Source organism: Somniosus microcephalus, chromosome 23, assembly GCF_052327205.1.
Source record: "Somniosus microcephalus isolate GS21.2 chromosome 23, FLI_Smic_1.0, whole genome shotgun sequence".
Lineage (NCBI taxonomy): Eukaryota > Metazoa > Chordata > Chondrichthyes > Squaliformes > Somniosidae > Somniosus > Somniosus microcephalus.
The window spans coordinates 8,086,980-8,113,214 of record NC_141009.1 but is presented as its reverse complement, the minus strand read 5'-3'; the positions used below and the strand labels follow the sequence as shown (position 1 = coordinate 8,113,214).

The following is a 26,235-nucleotide window of genomic DNA, read 5'->3' as shown; positions in this document are numbered from 1 at the left end:
CTCCTTAAAACCTACCTCTTTGACCAAGCTTTTGGTCACCTGCCCTAATTTATCCTTATGTGGCTGGGTGTCAAATTTTGTTTGATAATCGCTCCCGTGAAGCACCTTGGGACATTTTTTTTATTTATTCATTGATGGGATGTGGGCGTCGCTGGCTAGGCCTGCATTTAGTGCCCATCCCTAATTGCCCTTGAGAAGATGGTGGTGAGCCGCCGCCTTGAACCGCTGCAGTCCATATGGTGTAGGTACACCCACAATGCTGTTAGGAAGGGAGTTCCAGGATTTTGGCCCAGCGACAGTGAAGGAACGGCGATACAGGTCCAAGTCAGGATAGTGTGTGGCTTGGAGGGGAACTTGTAGGTGGTGATGTTCCCATGCGTCTGCTGCCCTTGTCCTTCTAAGTGGTAGAGGTCGCGGGTTTGGAAGGTGCTGTTGAAGGAGCTTTGGCGAGTTGCTGCAGTGCATCTTGTAGATGGTACACACTGCAGCCACAGTGCGCCGGTGGTGGAGGGAGTGAATGTTGAAGGTGATGGATGGAGTGCCAATCAAGCGGGCTGCTTTGTCCTGGATGGTGTCGAGCTTCTTGAGTGTTGTTGGAGCTGCACTCATCCAGGCAAGCGGAGAGTATTCCATCACACTCCTGACTTGTGCCTTGTAGATGGTGGAAAGGCTTTGGGGAGTCAGGAGGTGAGACACTCGCCGCAGAATTCCCAGCCTCTGGCCTGCTCTTGTAGCCACAGTATTTATATGGCTGGTCCAGTTCAGTTTCTGATCAATGGTAACCCCCAGGATGTTGATAGTGGGGGATTCAGCGATGGTAATGCCATTGAATGTCAAGGGGAGATGGTTAGAGTCTCGCTTGTTGGAGATGGTCATTGCCTGGCACTTGCTACGTTAAAGGTGCTGTATAAATACAAGTTGTTGTGGTGGTGGAATTGCTGAGGTAATGAATGTAGATCAATTCGATTCAAAGGAAACGATCCTATTGTGGCAAGGTAAGTGTAGGCCTGTAAAGTACTTGAACACTCCCAGCAGTAGCTGAAGATTCGACACCATTTGCTTTGGGAGATTTTTTTTTTCTCTCGTGCATTGCCTGTTAGATTACAAGTAGAAAGGAGAGAATCGACGTCAGGGGCTCCTGTGCGAGTGCGTGTATCTTCCCGGCCTCTCGCGCACACGTCGTGTTTGCCATATAATCGAGTCCACCAACTGATAGCCAATGAGAGGGGCACCGCAGTGGGAACCAGCCCTTGGGTGTGGCTTTGCACAATCAAAACTGTCCCCGGCACCTTTATTTGAAGCTGGATGCCTCTAACTGCACCACACACAAGCAGTGAGCTCCAGGACAGATGATTAGAAAATCAGGAATAAAAACAGAAAATGCTGGAAATACTCAGCAGCAGGTCAGGCAGCATGCGGTGCCGCGGGTGCCGGCTGGGTGTCCCGGGTGACCTCCTGGGTCTCTGCCGGGGGCGCCACCGGGGTTGTTGAAGGAGTAGGTGGTGGGGGTACCGTTGGCTGGTGTTCTTCCGGGGGTGATGAAAGAATAGTGGGTGGAGTGGGTGGGTAATAGTTGTTGTTGTTGTTGCTGTAGTCGTCGTTGTCGTTGTCGCTGTTGTTACCGGCTGGGGCGAGGTCTTTTATGGACACAGTGTCCTCCCGTCCGTCGGCGTGCCGGACATACGCATATTGTGGGTTGGCGTGGAGCAGGTGCACTGGCTCCATGAGAGGGTCCGTCTTGTGGCCCCTCACATGCTTCCGCAAAAGTACCGGACCTGGGGTGGAGAGCCATGACGGTATGGATACGCCTGAGGTGGATTTCTGGGGAGAAACAAACATTAGCTCATGAGGCGTGGCATTAGTGGCGGTACACAATAGTGACCGTATTGAGTGGAGCACATCTGGGAGGACTTCCTGCCAGCGGGCGATAGGGAGGCCCTTGGTCCTTAGAGTTAGGGTGACTGCCCTCCATACTGTCCCGTTCTCTCGCTCCACCTGACCGTTACCCCGGGGGTTGTAGCTGGTGGTACGGCTCATGGCAATCTCCTTGGACAGCATGTACTGGCGTAGCTCTTCACTCATGAAGGACGCCCCCCTATCCGTGTGGATATAGCTTGGCATACCGAACAGGCAGAACAGGCTGTTGAGGCATTTAATGACCGTGGCGCTGGTCATGTCTGGGCAGGGGAAGGCGAATGGGAAACGGGAGTATTCGTCCACAATGTTCAGGAAGTAGACATTGCGGTCGACGGATGGGAGGGGGCCCTTGAAATCTAAGCTAAGCCGCTCAAAGGGCCATGTAGCTTTGATTAGGTGGGCTCTATCAGGGCGGTAGAACCGAGGCTTGCACTCAGCGCAAGTGCGGCAGTTCCTGGTCAGGGACCGAACTTCCTCAATCGAGTAGGGTAAGTTGCGGGACTTTATGAAGTGGAACAGCCGTGTGACCCCTGGGTGGCAGAGGTCGTTGTGGAGGGTCTGTAGCCGATCCCCGGTGGCGTTGGCACACATCCCTCGTGAGAGGGCGTCGGGGGATTCGTTAAGGGCCCCCGGCCGGTATATGATGTCATACTCGAAGGTGGAGAGCTCGATCCGCCACCTAAGAATCTTATCATTTTTAATCTTCCCCCTCTGTTTATTATTGAACATAAACGCTACCGACCGCTGGTCGGTAAGTAGGGTGAAGCATTTGCCGGCTAGGTAGTGCCGCCAGTGGCGCACTGCCTCCACGATGGCTTGGGCCTCCTTTTCCACGGAGGAGTGTCTGATCTCGGGCCCCTGGAGGGTCCTCGAGAAGAAAGCTACGGGCCGCCCCGCCTGGTTGAGGGTGGCCGCCAAGGCAAAGTCAGACGCATCACTTTCCACTTGAAAGGGAGTGTTCTCGTCCACTGCCTGTAGCATGGCCCGCTCAATATCCTGCTTAATGCTTTTGAAGGCAGCATGGGCCTCAGCAGAGAGCGGGAAAGAGGATGCTTTCAAGAGGGGGCGGGCTTTATCGGAGTAGTTGGGGACCCATTGGGCATAATACGAGAATAACCCCAGGCACCTTTTCAGGGCTTTGGGAGTGTTGGGCAGGGGCAGCTCCCGTAGGGGGCGCAATCGGTCGGGGTCTGGTCCGATTTCCCCATTCTCCACCACGCTGCCTAGTATGCAGAGGCGCGTGGTGTTGAAAACGCACTTGTCCTCGTTGTAGGTGAGGTTGAGTTTTTGTGCGGTTTTCAGAAACCTCGCGAGGTTTGAGTCGTGGTCCTGTTGGTTGTGGCCGCAGATGGTGACGTTGTCGAGATAGGGGAAGGTTGCCTGCAAGTGGTGGTCATCGACCATGCGGTCCATCTCCCTCTGAAAGACCGAGACCCCATTCATCACCCCAAAGGGGACTCTGAGGAACTGGTAGAGGCGTCCGTTTGCCTCGAAGGCGGTGTACGAACGGTCCTCTGGTCTGATAGGGAGCTGGTGGTACGCTGACTTGAGGTCGATGGTGGAGAACACCCGGTATTGGGCGATTTGGTTCACCATCTCGGATATGCGGGGTAGTGGGTAGGCGTCTAGTTGGGTATAGATGTTGACTGTTTGACTATAGTCAATCACCATCCGCTTCTTCTCGCTACCCCTCACCACCACCACTTGGGCGCGCCACGGGCTGTTGCTGCGTTCAATAATGCGCTCCTTCAGGAGCCTGTCTACCTCGGTCGCGATAAACCGCCTGTCCTCCCAGCTGTACCTCCTGCTTTTGGTCGCTATTGGCCGGCAGTTAGGGGTAAGGTTCGCGAATAGCGAAGGCGGCTTTACCTTCAGGGTAGCCAGACCGCACACTGTGAGGGGCGGCTGGGTCCCACCGAAATTGAGCGTGATGCTTTGGTGGTGGCACTGAAAATCCAGGCCCAAGATCACGCTCACACATAACTCCTTCATAATTAACAGTTTAAAATTATTATATACAGTGCCTTTAACGGACAATCGTACCACGCAGTAACCCGCAATAGTCGATATCTGGGTTTTGTCGGCCATAGAGATCGTGCCCTGAGTAGGGACTATAGTTAGAGAGAGTCGTTGTACCAGATCAGGGTGAATGAAGCTCTCCGTGCTCCCGCTGTCAATTAAACATTTAACCTTGCACCCGTTTACCTCGATGTCCACCATCGATTTGGATAGTGGGTGCGGTCTGGACTGGTCCACTGTGATCGACGCCACTGTAGGGCCCTGATCGGGACAAGATGGTGGGCCCCACGAGGCCGGGTAAGATGGCGTCCATGATGTCTGCTCGCGAGATGGCAGACCCCACGAGGTCGGACAAGATGGCGTCCAAGATGGCCGCTCCCACGGCGCGCACGCGACGGTGGCGGTTTTGCCTGCGGGGTTCCCTCTGCACACCTTCCCAAAGTGCCCCTTCTTACCGCACTTACAGCAGGTGGTGCCTTTCGCCAAGCACAGGTTCCTGGTGTGCTTCGGCTGCCCGCAGAAGTAGCATTTGGGGCCCCGATGCGTCGCGGCGGTCGTAGGGCTTCTGGGGGGAGAGCAGGGCCCCGACGGTGTTGGGCTACCGGGCGGGGAAGCAGAGGCGGCGTGGGCCGCGCGGCCTGACGAGTAGGAGTCAGAGTTCTTCTGAGCCACATCCAGCAATCGCGCTGTGTCCACAGCCTGTGTCAGATCTAGGCCCGTTTTCTCTAGCAGTCTCTGCCGGATGTAATTAGAGCTAAGGCCTGCGATAAAGGCATCCCGAATAAGCTCGTCTGTGTATACCGTGGCTTTCACGTCTTTGCATTTGCAGTCTTTGCCAAGCACTTTTAGGGTGACTAGAAAGTCCTCCAGCGACTCTCCGGGTCGCTGTGTGCAGGTAGCAAGCAGGTGCCTGGTGTACACCTCGTTGGTAGGCCGCTGATAGTGGGCCTTTAGAATGTTGCAGGCATCCAGGTAGGTGGCGGCATCTTGGATGAGTGGAAAAACCCGGTGGCTTACCCGATTCTGCAGGATCCCGAGTTTCACATCTCCGGTGGCTTTAGAGGCTGTGACGGCTTCGGAGTTGGCCATAAAAAATTCCAAGCACTGGAACCAGTGTCCAAACCGTGCCGATGCATCCGAAGCATGCGGGTCCAAATCCAAGCGTTCCGGTTTCAAAAGTTGATCCATCGTTAAAAGTTTGCTAATAAAATTGATGCGCCTCAATAACTTCAAGACTCAAAGTTAACTGAATAAAACAAGGCTTTTATTAGCAAAGAAAGATGCCTGTGTCTTCACCTAGCGTTCTGCTGCAAGACAAGCCTGGGCTTGTCTTAAGTAGGGCCAGGTATGGGCGGAGCCGACGCATCCAATGGGGAGAAAGGGGGCGGTGCACTATATACAATACAAGGTAAAACACCGGAGTAGGCAATACAATATATGTAGTTAAATACAGAGTCTGATGAATGACATATTTCATCACAACACACAAGCAGTGAGCTCCAGGACAGATGATTAGAAAATCAGGAATAAAAACAGAAAATGCTGGAAATACTCAGCAGCAGGTCAGGCAGCACCTGTGGAGAGAGAAACGAGAGTTAACGTTTCAGGTCGATGACCTTTCGTCAGACCCGGAACGTTGACTCTGTTTCTCTCTCCACAGATGCTGCCTGACCTGCTGCTGAGTATTTCCAGCATTTTCTGTTTTTATTTCAGATTTCCAGCATCCGCAGTATTTTGCTCTTGTATTAGAAAATCAGGCCCTTTTTTAAAATTCAGCTCCAAACTTTCTCTCGAGCAGTTCTAACAGGAGTTGGTCCTTTTTTGGGGAGTTACTCATTTTTCGACACACACGGCTGCAGGCGATTGCAATATTAAATGTAACAAAATCCTCCTTGCAGCACATCCCAGCAGAAAATAATAGGATCGCGTCCTGGAAACCTCGTGTGTGTGTGTGTGTGTGTGTGTACACACGCAGCGATATGCTGATTCCCCAAATCAAGTGAAATTGTGCAGCTTATAGAAACTTTTTTTTAACCATGAAAAATGATAAAGAAAAGACTCTTGAAAACAATTGATCTTGTTGCCTGAAATCTCTGCAGGATGGAAGCAACCAAAACTGTTTAAATTTTTTTTCATGTGTATGTATATGTGTGTATAAATATATAGATTTTATATATATAGGGCATGTTGTTGTTGGAAGAGAGAGAGAGAGAGAGACTGGGGGGAGAAGAGAGAGACTGGGGGGAGAAGAGAGAGACGGGGGGGGAAGAGAGAGAGAGAGACTGCTGGATTTAGTTTGGGATTAGCCTGGAGAGAGAGGGGGGGAAAGAACGCCTCAGGCCTGGCCCGATCGACCCCTGCGAAGGAAGGAAGGAAGAAGGCGAGCTCTCCCTCCCTGTCCCACCCCCTCACTCTTTCCCTTCCTCACCCACCCCCTCACTCTTTCCCTCCCTCACCCTCTGTCTCTCCCTCCCCCTGTCTCTCCCTGCTTTACTCTCTCTCCCTCCCTGCCCCTCTCCTCACCCTCCCTCCCCCTCTCCTCTCCCTCCCTCCCTCCCTCCCCCTGTCCCTCCCTCCCCCCTCTCCTCTCCCTCCCCCCTCCTCTCCCTCCCTCCCTCCCCCCCTCCTCTCCCTCCCTCCCCCCCTCTCCTCACCCTCCCTCCCCCTCTCCTCTCCCTCCCTCCCTCCCTCCCCCTGTCCCTCCCTCCCCCCTCTCCTCTCCCTCCCCCCTCCTCTCCCTCCCTCCCTCCCCCCCCTCCTCTCCCTCCCTCCCCCCCCCTCCGCTCCCTCCCTCCCCCTCCGCGGATCAGCGCTTCAGGGCCGGCTGGTGCGCGGCCTAGCGCGTGAGGCCCGGCCGGACTCGCCTTAGCTCAGGTCGCGCTCTGGGCCGACGTTAACGCGCGCGCTGACTCCCGCCCCGCCCGCCTTTACTAAGATGGCGGAGGTGGCTACGCTCGGCTCAGTCTCACGCTGCCAGCCTTTACCAAGATGGTGGCGATCGCGGGGCTGGATGGGCAGTGCCTAGCTCGGGTGTGGCTGGCTAGGAGAGGCCGAGGCTTCGAGGCCTGCAGGTGGGGTAAGCCTCCAAGGTTGCGGCGCCCGGCGGAGGTAGCAAGTCAAGAGGAAAAAAAGAGGGTGAAAGGTAGGAAAATTACTCAGCTTAGAAAAAATATTTACAAATTAATTTACTTTTTTTTAAAACAATTTCCCCGCCACACACACAGAAAGTGGGAAAAATAAACACACAGAAAGTGGGAAAAATAAATCGTTAGGAATCAAGATGGCGGCCACTCACCTCAGCTCAGAAGGATTAGGCCCGCCCACACACGCAATGAAACGCCCCCCGTGACACACCGATTAGTCAACCATCAGGTTAATCCCCTGTACGATTGGTCAACCATCACGTCACTCAACGCTAATGAGCGGAATGTTGCCATTTTTTGAACCTTTTTTGTATACTGTCCGAACAATTTTTGTCTGACCAAAAAGTAAATATGCCTATTAGACTCCCCTAATGATAAGCTTTCTTTTGATATAACGTATGTGTAGGTACGCTCTATAACTTGTATAGCCGGACAGACAGACAGACAGACCAACCGTTATATATAGATAAGATATATATATATATATAATGTATGTATGTATGTGTCTGTGTCATAGACTGATACAGCACAGGAGGAGGCCATTCGGCCCATCGTGCCTGTGCCGGCTCTTTGAAAGAGCTCTCCAATTAATCCCACTCCCCCCTGCTCTTTCCCCACAGCCCTGCAAATTTATTCTTTAAGTATTTATCCAATTCACTTTTGAAAGTTACTATTGAATCTGCTTCCACAGCCCTTTCAGGCAGCGCATTCCAGATCACAACAACTCTCTATTTTTTTTTTAATTCTCCCCATCTCCTCCTGGCTTTTTTTGACAATGATCCTAAATCTGGGTCCTCTGATTACCGACCCTCCTACCACTAGAAACAGTTTCTCCTTGTTTACTCCATTAAAAAGCCTATGTGTGTGTGAAAAATATATATATATATTGATGGATTGGACAGCATTGTGTGAATCAGTCACCTTTGAGGTGATTAATAGCTAATGTTTTATTTTACAGTTAACATAACGTCGGGGAAATCCCCAAGGTCCTGTTGCAGATCAAACTTCCGCACTTCCAGCCATGCCAACGTCTCTGCCAAATTTTGTAGAACTTAACTTGAAGTGTTTCATTAAACCCAGTTGAGTTAATCTTCCTTTTCCTGACGGGACTTTGGCACAAACAGAGCGAGAGAGGGAAAGCTGTATCTTGCTTCACATCCTTTATTCACTAAAAACTGATCATCTCTGGAGGGTTGGCCAGTCTGGAGGTGTATAGATTTCTCCAGTATTCTAATAGTATAATTCAGATGAGGCAAAATGGGTGATTTGCTCCCTCTTACCCGCCCCTCTCTTTGCACAGCCTGGTGTTCTACCAAGATAGATAAACTCTCCCACTTGGGTCTGAGTGATACCAGAACTGGGAGTTCAACAACAACTTGTATTTATAGAGTGCCAACAGCAGCAACAAGCGTTTCCGTAGCAATATGTGGCAGGACACCTTCATCTGAGGCATAAGGGGAGCCAAAGGAGATATTGGGAGCGGTCTTCAACAGCTTGGCCAAAGAATGGCCTTTAGAGGTGGAGGGATTTAAGGAGGAGAATTCCAGAGAGTGGGGTCCAGGCAGCTGAAGGTTCGGCCATCAATGGTGGGGAGGTTGCACAAGAGGCTGGCGTGAGGGGACTCGAGAGTCTGGGGCAGGGGGGGAGGGGGTTGTGGGGCTGGAGGAGGTCAGAGATGGGGAGGGACGAGGCCATGGGTGAATTTAAACAGGATGAGCATTTTAAACTTGAAGCACTGGGATACGAGGAGACAATGTAGGTCAATGAGGACTTTAGGGGACCAGGAGCCAATGTAGGTCAGTGAAGACAGGGATGGTAGACGAGTGGGATAGGATATGGACAGCAGAATTTTGGATGAGTTGAAGGTGGCAGATGAGAGCCCAACCACGAGAGCGTTGGAATAGTCAAACCTGAAAACAAAAGTAAGAAGTCACACAACACCAGGTTATAGTCCAACAGCTTTATTAGAAATCACAAGCTTTCGGAGCGCTGCTCCGAAAGCTTGTGATTTCAAATAAAGCTGTTGGACTATAACCTGGTGTTGTGTGACTTCTTACATTTGTCCACCCCAGTCCAACTCCGGCATCTCCACACCTGAAAACAGAAAACCGAGAGTAGGAATAAACGGGTCATTTTCGGGTTGGCAGGCTGTAACTAGTGGGGTGCCGCAAGGATCAGTGCTTGGGCCTCAGCTATTCACAATCTACATCAATGATTTGGATGAGGGGACCAAATGTAATATATCCAAATTTGCTGATGATACAAAGCTGGGTGGGAATGTAAGTTGTGAGGAGGATGCAAGGAGGCTTCAAGGGGATATAGACAGGCTAAGTGAGTGGGTAAGAACATGACAAATGGAATATAATGTGGAGAAATGTGAAGTTATCCACTTTGGTAGGAAAATAGAAAAGCAGAGTATTTCTTAAATGGTGAGAGATCGGGAAATGTTAGTGTTCAGGGGGACCTGGGTGTCCTTGTACACGAATCACTGAACGTTAACATGCAGGTACAGCAAGCAATTAGGAAAGCAAATGGTATGTTGGCCTTTATTACAAGAGGATTTGAGTATAAGAGTAAAGACGTCTTACTGCAATTACAGGAAACTTTGTGCTATCCGGCACCGACGGGACCGAGCTGTTGCCGTCCCATCAAAACTGCCGGACGAACCAGCGCTAATGTTGAAACATACGGAGATTTTGAGCTCCGTATCTGGCAACAAACCCTGTTGCTACAGCTTCTAAACAGTCGGCCGTACCTTGCAAGCGTCTCTGTAGCTTAGCAACAGCTTCAGCGAGACCTCGCAGAGCCTGACTGGTGAAAAAAAAGCAACGAAAAGAAAAAAAAACTAACGAAACGGCTCCTGATTTTTGCCGGTGGCTCGAGCATTCCGGACAGTTAACCTCCGGATAAACCAAAGTTTCCTGTATATAGGGCCCTGATGAGCCCACACCTGGAGTATTGTGCACAGTTTTGGTCTCCTTACCTAAGGAAGGATATACTTGCCATAGAGGGAGTGCAACGAAGGTTCACCACACTGATTCCTGGGATGGGGGGATTGTCCTATGAGGACAGATTGAGTAGACTAGGCCTATATTCTCTAGAGTTTAGAAGAATGAGAGGTGATCTCATTGAAACATACACAATTCTTACAGGGCTTGACAGGGTAGATGCAGGGAGGGTGTTTCCCCTGGCTGGAGAGTCTAGAACCAGGGGTCACAGTCTCAGAATAAGGGGTCGGCCATTTAGGACTGAGATGAGGAGAAATTTCTTCACTCAGAGGGTGGTGAATCTTTGGAATTCTCTACCCCAGAGGGCTGTGGAGGCTCAGTCGTTGAGTATATTCAAGACAGAAATCGATAGATTTTTGAATATTAAGGCAATCAAGTGATATGGGGATAGTGGAGGAAGGTGGAGATGAGGCAGAAGATCAGCCATGATCTTATTGAATGGCGGAGCAGGCTCGAAGGGCCAAATGGCCGACTCCTGCTCCTAGTTCTTATGATCTTATGGAGGTGGCCAAGTCCTGACTCTGGTTTGGGCACCCAGAGGGGATGAAGTCGGAGCAGCGGCGTGCAATGTTATGGAATTAGTGATAGATGGGGAGGACATGCGGTTGGAAGCTCAGCCCAGGGTCAAATTTAAGGTCAAGATCGGGATCAAGAATGCTGAGGTTGCAAACATTCTGGTTCAGCAAAAGCCACAAGGCACGTCAGAGGAGAGAAAGGGAATGGATCGAAGCCACAAGTGGGAGAGTTTGGGAAAGTGGCTAAAAGCTTGGTTGAAACATTGGGTTTTTAGAAGTTTTTTTTTGAGAGAGAGAAGTGGAGAGAGAGGTGTTTCGGGAGGGAGTTCTAGAGTCGGACTGAGGCACTGAGGACTATGCCAGGAATGGGTGGGTGGTGGGAAGCACAGGAAGACAAGATCAGGACCAAAGATGCAGGAGCAGACACAAGTGCTAGAGGAGGTGCAAGATGCATTGAATTTAAAAGCTTTTGTCATCTTCAAGTCCCTCCATGACCTTCATCTCAACAGATTGCAAGCAGGGGTAAAACCCAGGATATGAGAGAGAGAGAGAGAAAAGAGAGGGAGACTCTCTAGATCAGCAAGGAAAGGGGTATTGGACGAGCAGCTTTGAGTGCGGGGCACAATACGGGTAACTGAGTGTTGGGCAAATTGGAGATCATGGGCGAAAGCCATTGGCGAATTCGGGTCTCATAGTCATAGAGTTATACAGCACAGAAAGAGGCCCTTCGGCCCATCGTGTCCGCGCCGGCCATCAAGCCCTGTCTATTCTAATCCCATTTTCCAGCACTTGGTCCGTAGCCTTGTGTGCTATGGCATTTCAAGTGCTCGTCTAAATGCTTCTTGAATGTTGTGAGGGTTCCTGCCTCTACCACCCTTTCAGGCAGTGAGTTCCAGATTCCAACCACCCTCTGGGTGAAATTTTTTCCCCTCAAATCCCCTCTAAACCTCCTGCCCCTTACCTTGAAACTATGCCCCCTGGTTATTGACCCCTCTACTAAGGAGAAAAGTTCCTTTCTATCTACGCCTCTCATAATTTTGTACACCTCAATCAGGTCCTCCCTCAGCCTTCTCTGCTCTAAGGAAAACAACCCCAGCCTGTCCAGTCTCTCTTCATAGCTGAAGCGCTCCAGCCCAGGTAACATCCTGGTGAATCTCCTCTGCACCCTCTCCAATGCAATCACATCCTTCCTATAGTGTGGCGACCAGAACTGCACACAGTATTCCAGCTGTGGCCTAACTAGCGTTTTGTACAGCTCCATCATAATTTCCTTGCTCTTATATTCTGTGCCTCGGCTAATGAAGGCAAGTATCCCATATGCCTTTTTAACCACCTTATCTACCTGTCCTGCTGCCTTCAGGGACTATGTACATGCACATCAAGATCCTCTGTCCTTCCTAGGGTCCTACCATTCATTGTGTATTCCCTTGCCTTGTTAGTCCTCCCGAAATGCATCACCTCACACTTTTCAGGGTTAAATTCCATTTGCCACTGTTCTGCCCATCTGACCAACCCGTCTCGCGGGGACAAAGTGTGGGTCGAGGTTTTTGCGGGCGGTGCTGTTAAGCGAGGGGCAGTAGTAGCCAGCGTTGTGAAGGTGGAAGCAAGAGGTCTCGGTGATGGACGGGATGTGTAGTTTGATGCTCAGCTCAGGACACCAGGGTTTTGTACAGCCTGAAGTGAGTGGGCCTTGCAATGGAGTGGAGTTTATGGAGACGGTTGAAAACTCTGGCTTTGGTCTTCCCCCATGTTCAGTTGGAGGAAATGTTGACGGGGGGGGAATAGGATTAAGGTGTGGATGAGTTCATCTAGCAAATTGGCCCGACTCTCAAAACTGCTTGTTGCATTTATCGAGTTATTTAAACATAGCCCTAGAAAAGATGTCCGGAAGCGGGAGTGTGTTGGACCAGCTGACCAAAGCTCACAAAGAGAAGATTTGTGCTGTCTCCAACAGGCCAGCTTTCAAAAGGGAGGAAAATGGATAATGCAGCAGGAGTTCTTCCTGCTTCCGGAATGATCTAGAACAGGAAGAAGTAACAATCTAATAGAAACTTTGTTTAAAAAGAAACAGAGACACACATTGGCACACCTTGTACGGAGCTGTCAGAATGTGTGAGTATCCTCTTTGTGGGGTCTGCGTGGTGGGTGTGTTTGTGTGGGATCTGGTTGAGAAATGCTGGTGGTTTGTCTGTTTCTTGTATAGTTGAAGAGGAAATTTCAGATCTGTTTTGGTATTGTTGATCTTTCTTTTGAATCTCTCTTTCTCCCTTTCGCTCCTCTCCCTCTCTCTCCCTTTCGCTCCTCTCTCTCTCTCGCTCCTCTCCCTCTCTCCCTTTCACTCCTCTCTCTCTCTCCCTTTCGCTCCTCTCTCTTTCTCCCTTTCGCTCCTCTCCCTCTCTCTCTTTCGCTCTTCTCCCTCTCTCTCTTTCGCTCCTCTCTCTCTTTCTCCCTTTCGCTCCTCTCTTTCACTCCTCCCTTCCCCTCTCTCTCTTTCTTTCTTTATCTCTCTCTCTACAAAGCTGTAGTTGCTCTACATTCCCAGTTGTCATGTTTGCCTCATTTGAAATCTGCGGCTGGGATGAAAACCCTGGCTTGTTTAAGATTCCCACGGCTGTGATCTCCAGCCTGCCTACTTCCTCCCACGTTTGCCTGAGTGAGTGATTGCAGCAATTGATTTTCTGCAGAGTGCTCTGGGGTACCCGAGGGATGTGTTTGGTATAAAATGCCAGGTTTTTGTCCTTTAACTAACGCAGCAGCAGACTCCCACCTGGCCTGTTCCACTCGGTGCTTTACGCAGCACTTTGATCTGAGGGGCTGCAGTATGTACAGGAATACTCGATTTTAAAATTCTCATCCTTGTTTTCAAGTCCCTCCATGGTCTCGCAACTCCCTCTCTCTCTAACCTCCTCCAGCCCTACAAACCTCCGAGATCTCTGCGCTCCTCCAATTCTGGCCTCTTTTGCATCCCCGATTTTAATCACTTCACCATCGGTGGCCGTGCCTTCAGCTGCCTAGGCTCCAAGCTCTGGAATTCCCTCCCTAAAACTCTCCGCCTCTCTCTCCTCCTTTAAGACGCTCCTTAAAACCTACCTCTTTGACCAAGCTTTTGGTCACCTGTCCTAACATTTCCTTGTGTGTCTCTGTGTCAATTTTTGTTTAATAACGCTCCTGTGAAGCACCTTGGGACATTTTACTACATTAATGGAGCTATCCCACTCCAGTGACTTGAGCACAAAAATCTAGGCTGACACTCCAGTGCAGTACTGAGGGAGTGCGACACTGTCGGATGAGACGTTAAACCGAGGCACCGTCTACTCTCTCAGGTGGACATAAAAAATCCCGTGGCACTATTTTGAAGAAGAGCAGGGTGTCCTGGGCCAATATTTATCCCTCAACCAACATCACTAAAACAAATGATCTGGTCATTTATCACATTGCTGTTTGTGGGAGCTTGCTGTGTGCAATTTGTCTGCCGCGTTTCCTACATTACAACAGTGACTACACTTCAGTACTTCATTGGCTGTAAAGCGCTTTGGAACGTCCTGAGGTGGTGAAAGGTGCTATAGAAATGCAAGTCTTTCTTTCTATGTAAATGCCCGTTGTTGTTGTTGCGTTCAGGTGTAAAGCTCTCACGCACTATAGTCTATATTAGGTGACTGCTCTGTGTAGTATGTGGTGGGACTCCAACAAACTGTTCCACCGGCCAGTGAAGAGTCTCTGTTTTAATGATCGGCCCCTTTCGTGCAATCGGACCTAATGATATCTGATCAACCTCTTGTGAAACAAGGACCTGGTAAGCAGAGGATTTCGACTGGCTTGTGCTAAGCCAGGGCTGTAATAAAATCTCCTGAAAACCCACTGACATGAATCAGTCATTCATGAAAGAAAGACTTATGAAATAATACTGAGCGGCCTGCGGGTGGCGCTGTCCAGGGAGAGTATAAATACTCGGGCACGGGCCCAGCTTGCGCAGGACATTCTTAACAGGAACTAGTGAAGGACGCAACTCGACCTCCATGTTGTAAAACAGTTGATTAAAGCTTTGTTTAACGCTTAGACCAAGTGCCTAGTAGTTTTCTTACATCACCCACCAGTACGAGATGATCCTTTTCCCCGGGTTTTGCCCCTACTTGTAATCTGTTAGATGGAGGGAGCGATTCAGTCTCCACTTGGCTGGTTTCCAGCAGCGATTCCAATTACAAAAACACTCTCGGGGAGGAGGGTGGTGGGGGTCAGGGGTGAACATTTCCTTCGATGGCACGTTGTGTGCTTTGCTTTTCATCGTTTGTTCGTCTACCCCCCAGTAGCAATGCACGAGTGATGCTTGGTGTCGAGGTATGATCACTGTCTTGAGGATCCGAGTTAATGGAACTCTGCTCGAGTCTAATTCATTTCTCCACTTTTCTATTCCAGGCAATGAGTGTTTTAATGGACTTCCAGCTGGGTGGTATTGGAGCTGAACATCTTTTATTCAGCATTCCTTTTCAACGCAGTGACGTGTGCAATAGGAAGTCTCAGCTGTTGCTCAGTGGATCGCACTCTCGCCTCTGAGTCAGATAGCTGTGGGTTCAAGTCCCACTCCAGAGACTTGAGCACTTAATCTCAGCTGACACTCCAGTGCAGTGCTGAGGGAGTGCCGCACTGTCAGAGGCGCCGTCTTTCGGACGAAACATTAAACCGAGGCCCCGTCTGCCCCCTCAGGTGGACGTAAATGATCCCATGGCACTGTTTTGAAGAAGAGCAGTGGAGTTCTCCCCGGTGTCCTGGCCAATATTTATCCCTCAATCAACATCACTAAAACAGATTATCTGGTCATTATCACATTGCTGTTTGTGGGAGCTTGCTGTGCGCAAATTGTCTGCCGCGTTTCCTACATTACAACAGTGACTCCACTTCAAAAAGTACTTCATTGGCTGTAAAGCGCTTTGGGGCTTCCAGTGGTTGTGAAAGGCGCTATGGAAATGCAAGTCTTTTTCTGAATACCGATCCAACAATGCTGTGAGCCCCCTGCGCCCTCACTCGAGGGGCAGTTGTCAGATTTTACCCACTCTGTGGGATTTCACTCTAATGGCTATAGATTTTAGCTTCAAACCCCAGAGGGAAGGCCAGTTGTGCATGCATGTGCTCGCTGACCTACATTGGCTCCCGGTCCGGCAACACCTCGATTTTAAAATGATCATCCTTGTGTTCAAATCCCTCCATGGCCTCTGCCCCCTCTCTCTCTGTAACCTCCTACAGCCCCACAACCCTCTGAGATCTCTGTTCTCCTCCAATTCTGGCCTCTTGCACATCCCCGATTTCCATTGCTCCACCATTGGCGGCCGTGCCTTCAGCTGCCTGGGCCCCAAACCCTGGAATTCCCTTCCTAAACCTCTCTCTGCCTCTCTCCTCCTTTTTAAGATGCTCCTTAAAACCTCCCTCTTTGATACCGATCCTGTGAAGCGCCTTGGGACGTTTTACTACGTTAAAGGCGCTATATAAATAAATACAAGCTGTTGCTGTGACCTTTCAGCAACTGGGCTTTGCCGTGAGCAGTCTGTTCTCTTGGTTTGGGCAGATTGTGTTCGAAAAGAACAAATCAGCGTCTCTTTTAAATGCTTTTTTTTGGGAAAATTCTTGGTAATTTCTTGTCACACTGTTGTGCCCCCGCTGCGCCCATCAGTCTTGGACTGGTACTGTTAATTTGTTAATTGGGTGTCAGATTGGATCCCGAAATCTGACGACAGTTTGCTGCTCTTCACTCGGTGAAACCCACACTTGGTTATGCAGTCTTTGGATTTAATTCATCCCGAGGATTCGTGTCTGGGTCTAAACTTGAGCCAGCGTTAGAAATACCACTGCTGGAGACTGACAGCAAACACTCCGGGGGACATGAGGGCCCCTGGGTTCCTTGGACTGGAGGGTAGGGGGACTAAAATTTGAGAGATTTTTGCCGGCGAAACTTTGAGGATCGGCGGGGGTGGGATTTACGCTGAGCTTTTCCCCACCTACTGAATCTCCCGAGGCACAGTCCATGGTCGGGCATGAAACATATAAGATACTGAGGGAGCTTGACAGTGTAGATGCAGAGAGGATGTTTCCCCTCATGGGGGTATCTAGAACTAGGGGGCATAGTTTCAGAATAAAGGGTCGCCCATTTAAAACTGAGATGAGGAGGAATTTCTTCTCTGAGGGTCGTAAATCTGTGGAATTCTCTGCCCCAGAGAGCTGTGGAGGCTGGGTCATTGAATATATTTAAGGTGGAGAGAGACAGATTTTTGAACAATAAGGGAGTGATGGGTTATGGGGAGCGGGCAGGGAAATGGAGCTGAGCCCAAGATCAGATCAGCCATGATCTCATTAAATGGCGGAGCAGGCTCGAGGGGCCAAATGGCCGACTCCTGCTCCTATTTCTTATGTTCTTTAGGCTGCATGTGCTCTGGCGAAGAAGTTTCATGGGCCAAAGGGTCGTCTCACTCATTCCACAGAATTACACAGACTTTTACAGCCCAGGAACAGGCCATTCGGCCCAATGGGTCTATCCTCCGCACTGGCCGCCTTCCAAATGGTTTTGGTGTTCTCCAGTTGAACCGGTTTAGTCTGGTGCCGACTGTGAACCAAGGTTTGGCGATCGAGAGCTGTGCCGTGCCCTGAATCCCGCTGTATTCCACGCTGTATTTTAAGAATTTCAAATTTACACTTGTCTTAGGAATTGAGAACTTGAGTTTCTTCATTTCTTGGAATCGACAGCCCACTGCAGAGAGAGCCCACTGCAGAGAGAGCCCGCTACAGAGAGAGCCCGCTACAGAGAGCCCACTCCAGCACAGTGCTGAGGGAGCGCCGCACTGTGGGAGGGGCAGTGCTGAGGGAGCGCCGCACTGTGGGAGGGGCAGTGCTGAGGGAGTGCTGCACTGTGGGAGGGGCAGTGCTGAGGGAGTGCCGCACAGTTGGAGGTGCCGTCTTTGGATGAGATGTTAAACCGATGCCCCATCTGCCCCCTCAGGTGAACATAAAAGATCTCTTGGCACTATTTCGAAGAAGAGCCAGGGAGTTCTCCCCGATGTCTTGACCTAATATTTATCCCTCAACCAATATCACTAAGAAAAACAGATTATCCGGCCCTATTTCGAAGAAGAGCAGAGTAGTTATCTCCCCGGTGTCCTGACCAAGATTTATCACTAAAAACAGATGATCTGGACATTTATCTCATTGCTGTTTGTGGGACCTTGCTGTGCGCAAATTGGCAGCCGCGTTTTCCTGCAGTGACTACACTTTTATATGTACTTCATTGGCTGTAAAGCACTTTGGGACGTCCTGAGGTCATGAAAGGTGCTATATAAATGCAAGTTCGTTCGTTCTTTTATCTGAAACTGGCTGGATATTGGCGAGCGGACGGCTGGGAAAGGCAGTAGAGGGAATGCAGAGCTGGGCTGGGCTCTTGCTGGCCAAGTTCTGATGCATTTGCTAATGGGATCTGTTTGTTTCCTTTGTCAATCAAGATGTTTTGATTTTCCATTTATTTACTTGATTTACATAATGGATTAAGTTTTGACAGCATCTGATTTAAAAGCTTGCCATTACCATTTTGATTTTATATGGGTTGCATAAAATTAATTTATTCCTCTGATCATTCCGCATGAAAATGTCAGCAAGATTGAAAGTTTAGGCTGCAGTATGTGTTTGCGTGGGAGGTGGGGGGCGCTGCGATCTTTGCGAACAAGGCTGGGGTTTGGGGTGGAATGGTTAGGAGCGGTGTTGGGGTGTATTTATTTTTTTTATTCATTCTTGGGGATGTGGGCATCGCTGAAAAGACCGGCATTTATTGCCCATATGAGATGAGCCACCTTCTTGACAACTGTGTGGCTCACTAGGCCATTTCAGAGGGCAGTTAAGAGTCTGGATCTGTGGGTCTGGAGTCACATATAGGCCAGACCGGGTAAGGACGGCAGATTTCCTTCCCTAAAGGACATTAGTGAACCAGATGGGTTTTTACGACAATCCCGTAGTTTCATGGTCACCATTACCGACACTAGCTTTTTAATTCCAGATTTATTTAATTAACCAAATTTAAATTTCCCAGCTGCCGTGGTGGGATTTTGAAATCACGTCTCCGGATCATTAATGTAGGCCTCTGGATTACTAGTCCAGTAACATAACCACTATGCTACCGTACCTGGTATAATGGGGAGGGTGGAATGGTTCGGAGCAGTGATCTTGGATTGCTGCTATACTGTGTGTGTCCCTTTTGGCTGCTTGCTCCTCGCTCGGAGAGGTGGATAGGGGAGGATTGATGGAATGGAGGCAACACAATAACAGAAGGTTCCCCTGCAACGGGAATGAGAGCGATGGAGTTTGTGTCTGTTTGTCCCCCCTGCCCCCCGCCCGCTTGTGGTTGTTTATTTTTGTTTTTCCATCTATCTGTGGGTATCACTGGTCGCAGTCGCTGCACAGTGAGTAAAATTCATCGAGTCCGGTGCCTTGCAATGAAAATGCCTCCAGACGGCAGCATGAGGAAGTAGATCGCTGTCTGAAATGGGGGAACGTTGGGAAGCCACCTTGTAGCCGGCTGCAGGAAAGTTTGAAACTGTGAAGAGGGGTGAATTACATCAAACTTACAGCACAGAAACAGGCCATTCGGCCCCACTGGTCCATGCCCACACGAGAAGCCTCCTCCCACCCCTCTTCATCTCACCCCATCAGCATATCCTTCTATTTCTTCCTCCTTCAAGTGTTTATCCAGCTTCCCCTTAAATGTATCTATACTATTCGCCTCGACCGCTCCCTGTGGTAGCGAGTTCCACATTCTCTCCACTCTCTGGGTAAGGAAGTTTCTCCTGAATTCCCTTTTGGATTTATTAGTGACTGTCTTATATTTGTGGCTCCTAGTTTTGGTCTCCGCCACAAGTGGAAACATCTTCTCCACATCCACTCTATCAAACCTTTCATCATTTTAAAGACCTCGATCAGGTCACCTCTCAGCCTTCTCTTTTCTGGAGAAAAGAGCCCCAGCCTGTTCAGTCTTTCAGAAGCACAAGTCACCTAAATATTAAAAACTTGGACATTAAAAACAAATGGGATTTTGAAGGTCATGCCCAATTTGAAACTGAGGTTAAATTAAAATTGCCCCGCCCCTCCCCCCCACTTCTCATCCTCGTTGTCTCCCCTCCCCCTCCCCCTCCCTTCTCGTCACCCCCAAGGTGTAGACCGTACATCGTACTGTTCTCTACTAAGTCCAGCTGGTACAGTTCTTTGAGCAGTTGAGGCTGATTTGATGGGGTTTTCCACACCTAACGCTCTGTCTGATTGTTAACGGCCCTCAGGCAGCACTCTGATCAAGGTTGGCGAGACACAGAGAAGGCTGGGAGCTGCCGACCGCGATTTCATCCAGTCCTCTATGATCAACTTCCTGACTCCACTCCGTAACTTCCTGGAAGGAGATTGGAAGACCATCTCGGTGAGTTTGGGGCCAATTTTTTTTTCTTCCATGTTCCCACCCCACAGCTGACGATCAGACAGGGACCTCCCGCCCAGGCCTCCCCTTTCCCCTCTCCGAACTGCTTTAAGAGGCATATCGAAAATGTTCATCTAGTCCTTTGTTCTCTCCCCAATATACAGTAAACTCTTGTTTAAAGGGCGCTTAATCATCCGGAATTCTTTAATAACCGGCAAAATAGATCATCGGTAATCTTGCCGAATCCATCCAGCACTCGTTTTTTCCGAGTCCGAGTTTCCCGCGGTGGCCGAGTTAGTCTGGTTTTAATTTTTTTTGTGTTAAAAATTGTCTACCTCTCTGTTATCCGGAATTTTTCATCAACCGGCACCATCCTGGTCCCGTAGGTGCCGGATACGAAAGAGTTTACTGTACATTGGATAAGACTTAGATGGAGGAATAGCCAGTTGTATATCCAAGTTTGCAGGTGACACTAAGTTTATGAGGCACAGTCGGTTGTGTGGATGGGAGGATAAGACAGACTAAGTGAGTGGGCAGAACTATGGCAGATGGTGTTCAGTGTGGGGAAATGCAAGTTCATTCACTTTGGACCTGAGAGAGACCAATGGGAATATTTTCTTAATGGGGAGAGTGTAGGAGCGGAGGAGGAGCAAAGGGATTTAAGTATCCAGGTACACAAATCACAAAAAACTAAAAAAAAACGAATCAAAAAGGCGAAAGGAATTTTATCTCGAAGGGGTTGGAATTCAGATGTGAGGAGGTGATGCCTCAGTTGTACACAGCCTCGGTCAGACCCCTTCTGGAGTTACTGCGTTCAGTTTTGGACATTTCAGGAACTATAATAAAAACAGAAAATGCTGGAAACACTCAGCAGGTCAGGCAGCATCTACGGAGAGAGAAACCGAGTTGAAGTTTCAGGTCAATGACCCTTCGTCGGAGCTGGAACTGGGGAGCTCTGTGTTGGTCTTGGGAGGGGGTGCAGTGCAGTGCAGATCAACCAGAATGATGCAAGGGATTTAAAGGTTAAATTAGCAGGACCGGTTACACAAACTTAGTTTAGGAGGTTGAGGGGCGATCTAATCGAGGTCGTTAAAATGATAAAAGGGTAGATGAAGAGAAACTATTTTCTCTGGTGGGGTAATCCAGAACAAGAGGGCATAACCTTAAAATTAGAGCCAGGCCGTTTAGGAGTGAAATCGAGAAGCATTTTTTCACAAGAGGGTAGTGGAAATCTGGAACTCTTACACCAAAGGATAGGAAGGACCTATTTCCCTCAGCAGAGGGGTCAGAGATTTACAGTAATTGGTGGAAGGATTAGAGGGGAGTTGAGGAGAACTTTTCTCACCAGAGGGTGGTGGGGGTCTGGAACTCACTGCCTGAAAGGGTGGTCGAGGCAGAAACCCTCATCACATTTAAAAAGTACTTGGATGTGCACTTGAAGTGCCGTAACCTACAGGGCTATGGACCAAGAGCTGGAAAGTGGGATTAGGCTGGAGAGCTCTTTTTCACCTGGCACAGACACGATGGGCCGAATGGCCTCCTTCTGTGCCGCAAATTTGGATGATTCTATGAAAGGCTGTGGATGTTGAGTCAGTTGAAATTTTCAAGACTGCTATTGATACATTTTTGTTGGCTAAGGGATATGGAGCAAAGGCGGGTCAGTGGAGTTGAGGGACAGATCGGGCATGATCTAATTGAAGGGCGGAACAGGCTTGTGGGGCTGAATGGCCTCCTCCTGCTCCTATGTTCCTGTGATCTACCAGGTGTCAATTGTGGAGTGCTACTTGCTTTGAATTGTCTCGTCCGTGGAGCTCACGCCCTGATCTAACCGGCCCAAGATAAAGGATCAACAACAACTACTTGCATTTATATAGCGCCTTTAATGTAGTAAATGTCCCAAGGCGCGTCACAGGAACATCTTAAAGGAGGAGAGCGAGCTGGAGAGGTTTAGGGAGGGAATTCCAGAGCTTGGGTCCTTGGCAGCTGAAGGCACGGCCACCAGTGGTGGAGCGATTTAAATCGGTTATGAATGGATTCCTGGTCTCCTTGGGAATCGAGGGAGAGAGAGAGAGAGAGACAATTCTATTTGAATCCTCTCCTTTCACTCAAGACCTTGTGGAACAGTTCCGCCTGGGACTCTGACTTTAGGTGTTGGCTGTGGCTCAGTGGCTCACACTCTTGCCTTTGAGTTAGAAGGTTGTCTGTTCGAGCCCCGCTCCAGAGACTTGAGCACATAATCTCGGCTGACAGTCCCAGTGCCAGTACTGAGGGAGTGCTGCACTGTCGGAGGGGGAGCGCTGCACTGTCGGAGGAGCCGTCTTTTGGATGAGATGTTAAACCGAGGCCCCGTCTGCTCTCTCAGGTGGACGTAAAAGATCTCGCGGCCACTATTTCGAAGAAGAGCAGGGGAGTTCTCCCCAGTGTCCTGGCCCAATATTTATCCCTCAACCAACATCACTAAAACACATTGCTGTTTGTGGGAGCTTGCTGTGCGCAAATTGGCTGCCACGTGATTACACTTTCAAAAAAGTACTTTATTAGCTGTAAAGCGCTTTGGGATATCCTGAGGCCGTGAAAGGCGCTATAGAAATGCAAGTCTTTCTTTATCTGGGAGCCCGTAAGGCAACAAGGTCAACTTGTGGAAGCCTAGAAGCCGACATTAGTTCGGCAATGCGTCTGGCGAATGGCGGGAACGTGAAATGGATGAAGTGACACAGGTGCAGCAGAAAGGTGCTTTTTCTGTTTTGTTTTCCTAATTATATAGAAGGAGCGAAGACTTCTGGAGAACAGGCGCCTGGACCTGGATGCCGGCAAGGCCCGATTAAAGAAAGCGAAGGCAGCTGAGGCGAAGGCAGCAGTACGTGACTCTCTCTCTTCACCCCATCGCTAGGATTCATTAACTCTCCTGAGTCTCACGGCAACAACGTGCGCGCTTTAAAAAAAATCCGGCCATAAGCCTGGACCCTTGACCAGAGACTGCCGCTCCTCGCTGCTGAATTGCTCAAACTCGGAGAGTTAATGCATTTGCATGAATCTCTTTTTTATTTTTCTTTCTTCGATATTCTATAGCGTTTTGTCTTTAACTCAGTGTCGCGAGTACATTGTTCCCCGTGGTTCTTACTGACCAATGTTTTTTTCCCCCTTGTTGTGTTCTGCGCAGTGTGAGGGAGAAGTGAGTACTTGTTGGTTGAACTGCTGATTTCTCTGATCTGGTTTTCCGTAACATTCTCTAGGATATTTTAAAAAAAATAAAAAAAAAAATTTTTTTGGACTCATTCACTACCTGATATTCTGAAGCCAGCTGGACCGATGGGATCTTCGCAGGACCGACCAGCCACTGCAAACAGGAGGGACGGCCAAGCTGTGTGCTTGCTAGTGAATGAGTTACCCCCACCCCACCCTGTGTGTGTGTTTGAGGAGGGTGCGGAGGGGCTTTAGTGCAGTAGTCGGTGGAGATGTGCTGAGAACTGGGACTCATTTGATCGCTCTAGTTGCTGATCCTAATTTGGAATTGGAGGTTTTTCTGCCCCTCTTTTTAAAAAAAAAAAGGTTTTTTTTGCACCTTCAGGTGTGGCGATCTTTTTGTACCTGCAGCCAGGTGTGGTGATCTGCCTCCATTGGCACCGGGGAGTGGGGGCGGGGGGGGGTGGGGGGGGGGAAGCTTTGCAATGGTTGTATTTGGTGGACAAGTCTCTTTGAACTTTGATACAATGTAAGTCCTGTCATTTCTGTGCCTAACCCCGTGTGTCAGTGTTCATGATAGAGTTGGAAAAAGAGCAATGTCCTACTGTTACAATAGTAACATCGAGTTCAACAATTTCAGACAATAACCCCTGCCCCCATTTTTCATGCTGTATGATTTTTGCCATTCCCATTTGCAACATTTTATCTTTCCTGCCTCTTACATAAGCACAGTATATTCTTTCAATTCCTTCCTCCCCTCCTAAATCTTCCCCCCCCCCCGTCTCTGCACCTGCTTAATATCTGTTACATCTCCAGCTTTTTCCAGTTCTGATGAAGGGTCCCAGACCTGAAACGTTAACCCTGTTTCTCTCTCCACGGATGCTGCCTGACCTGCTGAGTGTTTCCAGCATTTTCTGTTGTTCTTGCAATGTCCTACTGTTGTCGGCTATTTCCCTCCTTTTCATTCCTTTCCGTTCTTTTCCTCCTATTTTTATCCTCTCGTCTTTCTGTCTCGACCCCTGCCCCTAAGAAAATTCAGGAGACTCTTAACTGAGAACGTAACTGGGCGTCCGTAAGGCGGGATGGTAGAAATCAGTCCAATGCCTCGAAAGGACAGTTGCCGATTGGCGTGGAACACCGTATGATGTTCCTATGCTACGACCTTAGTGGAGACATTAGCATATATAAAATAAACCAATAAATAGACGACAGAGGAACGTGGTACAAAAGGGGTGGAACATTCGTCCGCTAATGTTGCCGATGGTCACGTCTAGACTACCCCCCCCCCACCCCCCCAGTTTTGGTTCTTCTGCTCGTGTAGTTTTATTTTGGTTCTTGTTAATCCTGCTCTCATACTCCCCCCCCCCCCACTCCCCTCCCAAATCATTCCCAGCAAAATCTCTCTCCCTGCAAACCTGGTTTTTTTTAGTATTTGTTTCACTGCCTGACAAAAAGCTACATCCCATTACAGGTTTGCTTAAGAATCGTACAGCACAGAAGGAGGCCATTCGGCCCACCGTGCCTGTGCCGGCTCTTTGAAAGAGCTCTCCAATTAGTCCCGCTCTTTCCCCGCAGCCCTGCAATTTTCTCCCCTTCAAGTATTTATCCAGTCATCCAAGTGTTTATTTATTTGGCACAAACAGTGGCAGAAACTGAGTGGAGATGTCGGTGCCTAAAGGCTAGGAATGGAGACCAGAACCTGGCCGGATTATGCTTATCGCCTGTCTCCTATAATAGCCCATAATATGCTTCCCAGACACGATTGGGGCACAAAATAAAAGTGGCACCAAGTCTGTTTTTTTGTTCATCGCTGTCAGTCGTAGGGTGAAACTTTAGACGAGGGTGATTTTAACCCCCCTCGCTCAGCAGAAACCTGGCGGGCGGGCGGTTAAAATCGCCCCCGGCTCTCACCTGTCCAAAAGCCGCCACGGTTGCAACATCTGCAATTTTAAGCTGCTCTCCTGAGCTGGCAGCAAGGACGCCCGCCCGGAGCCAACAGGGTCCTTCTGCAATAGCAAAATACTGCGGATGCTGGAAATCCGAAATAACAACAGAAAACACTGGAAACACTCAGCAGGCCAGGCAACATCCATAGAGAGAGAAATAGAGTCAACGTTTCGGGTCGAAACCCTTCTACAGAACTGAGAGAAAAGGCAGGAAATGAAACAAAAGGCAGTTTGGGGGCCTTTTGTTTCATTTCCTGCCTTTTCTCTCAGTTCTGTAGAAGGGGTTCGACCTGAAACGTTGACTCTGTTTCTCTCTCCACGGATGTTGCCGGGCCTGCTGAGTGTTTCCAGCGTTTTCTGTTGTTATTTAGGGTCCTCCTTCACATACGCATGCTGCGGCTCAATGACATCGTTGAGACCCGACTGTAATTTTAACTCCGGCCTGAGCGGGGAATGTACCTGGAGTTAAAATCGGGGCCGCACGGCAACATTTCAGAATGACCTTTTTGGTCGGAACTAGTTTTTTTTGTTTAATCAAATGTCAAATTGTTTGAGACATTTCTATGGCCTCCATCAGGGTGAAACATTTAATTGCTGATTTGCTCGCCTATAATCCATCCTCCCTTTCGAGCTTTACATGGGGAATTGGTAGAATAGATACCCCATTTCTTTAAATAAAGACTGAAAGTGCTGGAAACACTCAGGCAGCATCTGATGAAAGGTCGTCGAGCTGAAGCGTTAACTCCGTTTCTCTCTCCACACGGAAGCTGCCTGACCCGCTGAGTATTTCCCAACATTTTCTGTTTTTATTTCAGATATCCAGCATCCGCAATGTTTTTGTTTTTGTTACCCCACTTCTTCCTTCCTTTCCCCCTCTGAGCATTGTGCTACATCCTGTGAGGAGAGCCAGGGGTGTGGGCAGGTTCCACCATGGGCGAGAGCTCCCTCCCTCCCTCCCTCCCCTAACTTGGGTGTCAAGAAGCTAACTCTGAGCGAGAGGTTTTGAGAGAGTCGGGGCTCGAGATTTGAACTCTTGGTGACTTTTGCACAGTTGCCAGCAACTCCATCTTTTTA

General features: G+C 49.3%; 1 protein-coding gene across 8 annotated transcripts in view; it reads left to right on the top strand.

The window, feature by feature from the left end:
- LOC147101623 (endophilin-B2-like) overlaps positions 1 to 26,235 on the top strand; it is a 125,228-nt gene that overhangs the window by 67,799 nt on the left and 31,194 nt on the right. For all 8 annotated transcript variants that reach the window (XM_085965336.1, XM_085965337.1, XM_085965335.1 and 5 more), the window contains exons 4-5: positions 19,902 to 20,035; positions 22,797 to 22,889. In XM_085965336.1, the coding sequence (XP_085821462.1) occupies positions 19,902 to 20,035; positions 22,797 to 22,889 (227 nt within the window). The remainder of the gene's footprint in view (positions 1 to 19,901; positions 20,036 to 22,796; positions 22,890 to 26,235) is intronic.